Here is a 1,729-nt window from a genome sequence, read left to right as displayed (position 1 = left end):
CGACGTCGTCAGCTCCTCGCTGATCTTTAATCAACACGAATAAACCGGATGCTTTGCCCCAAATTTCCCCCAAATTCTTATTTATTAAGATTTCTTCTTTATGGATACGATTTATAATTTGTTTATTTTATTAAGAATTTAAGCACCAGAGTTCTGAGCACTGGGAGTTTGGAGCTAAGACTTGGTAATTTCTGCCGGGTGACCATTTACTCCCGGATTTTTGATGCTTCGGAGAATTAAAAGGACGTTGGACAAAGCAAAATTCAGGAGTAAATATTAATAAAAGCCATGTGAGCGTTTTCTGCTCCGTTCCTCCCCTTCCAACCCAGTAAAACTCCAACTAAATGATCCCTCTGCCTCGCCTACAAAACGATCCGTCCCCACTCTTAGAAAAAAATCGATTTCTTTTGGTCGCTTGCTGGTTTTAACCGCGCTGGAAAGGGGTTGAGGAATTGTTCCCTGGCTTCTTATCCCTTCAAACATCATTTTTTGTTTCTCCGCTTCGATTTCTTGCGCCGGCGGTCGCCTGCTTGTGGACACACCCCCGCCCGCGGCGTTTCCACCCATCTGGTGCCGCCGCACCGGTCGGGAGCGGGATGGATTTGATTAAAAAGCAAAAAAATTTCCTGCTCTGTGCAGGAAATAACGAGAAAGGTGGGAAGAGGGAGAGGAATCGCTTGGAGAACGGCTCTGGGCTCTAACGGAGCGGGAAAGGCGCAGCTCACCCTCCAGCTCCCATGTCGCTGGACGCGGGCAGCTCCACCCGCGTCGCCGATGCTCCTGAGTTCAGCGGCACGCGCGCCAGGTTTCCTCCTCGCCCGTTGGAGCGCTGCCCGGAGCTGGGAATTCCCGAACGGAACACGCACTGTGGTTTTAATATCGCAGAAAATCCAGTTAAAAATCCTCCATGGCCTTGTTTCCAGGAGGAAAAGAAATTGGATTTAAATCAGTCGGGGCACGTGTTGGATTTCCAGTTGGGGAAAACGATCTCTGGGTGGATGTGGGGAGGGAGGGAGGTTGTCCCGAGGTATTCCCGGAGTAAATCGTGCGGTTCCTGGGAGTATTTCTGGCTCAGATGGAACTTGCTGCGGGGACGAACGGCTCTGGGTCTGCAGCGGTGGCTCCTGAAGCTCGTTTGGAAGCAGCTCCTTGGGAGCAAGGACAGATTGGGTTGTAATTATTATTTTTTAAATTTTTTTAAAATATTTTAGTAATTCTGGATGAAACAGATGGTTCCAGGGGCTCCCCGGCATCGGGGTTCTCTTGTGTCTGAAGATCTCCAGTTCTTCCACCGCACGGGGAGGTGGAACCAAAACCTTGAAGCTCCGCCGCCAGCTCTGTCTGGTCCTTGTCCTCGTCCGCCGATTGAAAAATAAACCAAAAAAAAAAAAAAGAATTTTCGAAGGGTTTGGTTTGCTGCCCTCTTCTCACCGCCGCGTCTCTTGCAGGTACGACTCGTACGAATCCTACGACTCGAGGTCTTCCATGAATGACCGCGACATGTACCGCTACGAGGGCGAGCACGACACCGAGAGCGCCTACGAGGGTCACTACGACAGCTTCTACGGGAACCGGCGGGATCAGTACCAGAACCGACCCCGGGAGAATTTTGCTCAACGGGGGCAAAATTGGGGGAGAGAGGGACGCAATAACAGAGCCATGGGCTCCTCCTACCCCGGGCGCGCGGGCGGACAGTGGAACGAACCTCCCCAATCGATGGGATCGCGAG

General features: G+C 51.5%; 1 protein-coding gene across 1 annotated transcript in view; it reads left to right on the top strand.

The window, feature by feature from the left end:
- The first annotated feature begins 737 nt into the window (after positions 1–737).
- The window catches only part of LOC104467725 (A-kinase anchor protein 8-like), a 7,755-nt gene continuing 6,763 nt past the window's right edge, over positions 738–1,729 (top strand). Inside the window, exons 1-2 of the mRNA XM_010081603.1 lie at positions 738–805; positions 1,449–1,724. Coding sequence (XP_010079905.1) covers positions 738–805; positions 1,449–1,724 — 344 coding nt within the window. The remainder of the gene's footprint in view (positions 806–1,448; positions 1,725–1,729) is intronic.

This window comes from Pterocles gutturalis, unplaced genomic scaffold (assembly GCF_000699245.1).
Source record: "Pterocles gutturalis isolate BGI_N339 unplaced genomic scaffold, ASM69924v1 scaffold35049, whole genome shotgun sequence".
NCBI classification, from domain to species: domain Eukaryota; kingdom Metazoa; phylum Chordata; class Aves; order Pterocliformes; family Pteroclidae; genus Pterocles; species Pterocles gutturalis.
The sequence above is the reverse complement of the archived record's forward strand: the minus strand, read 5'-3'. Positions and strand labels throughout refer to the sequence as shown.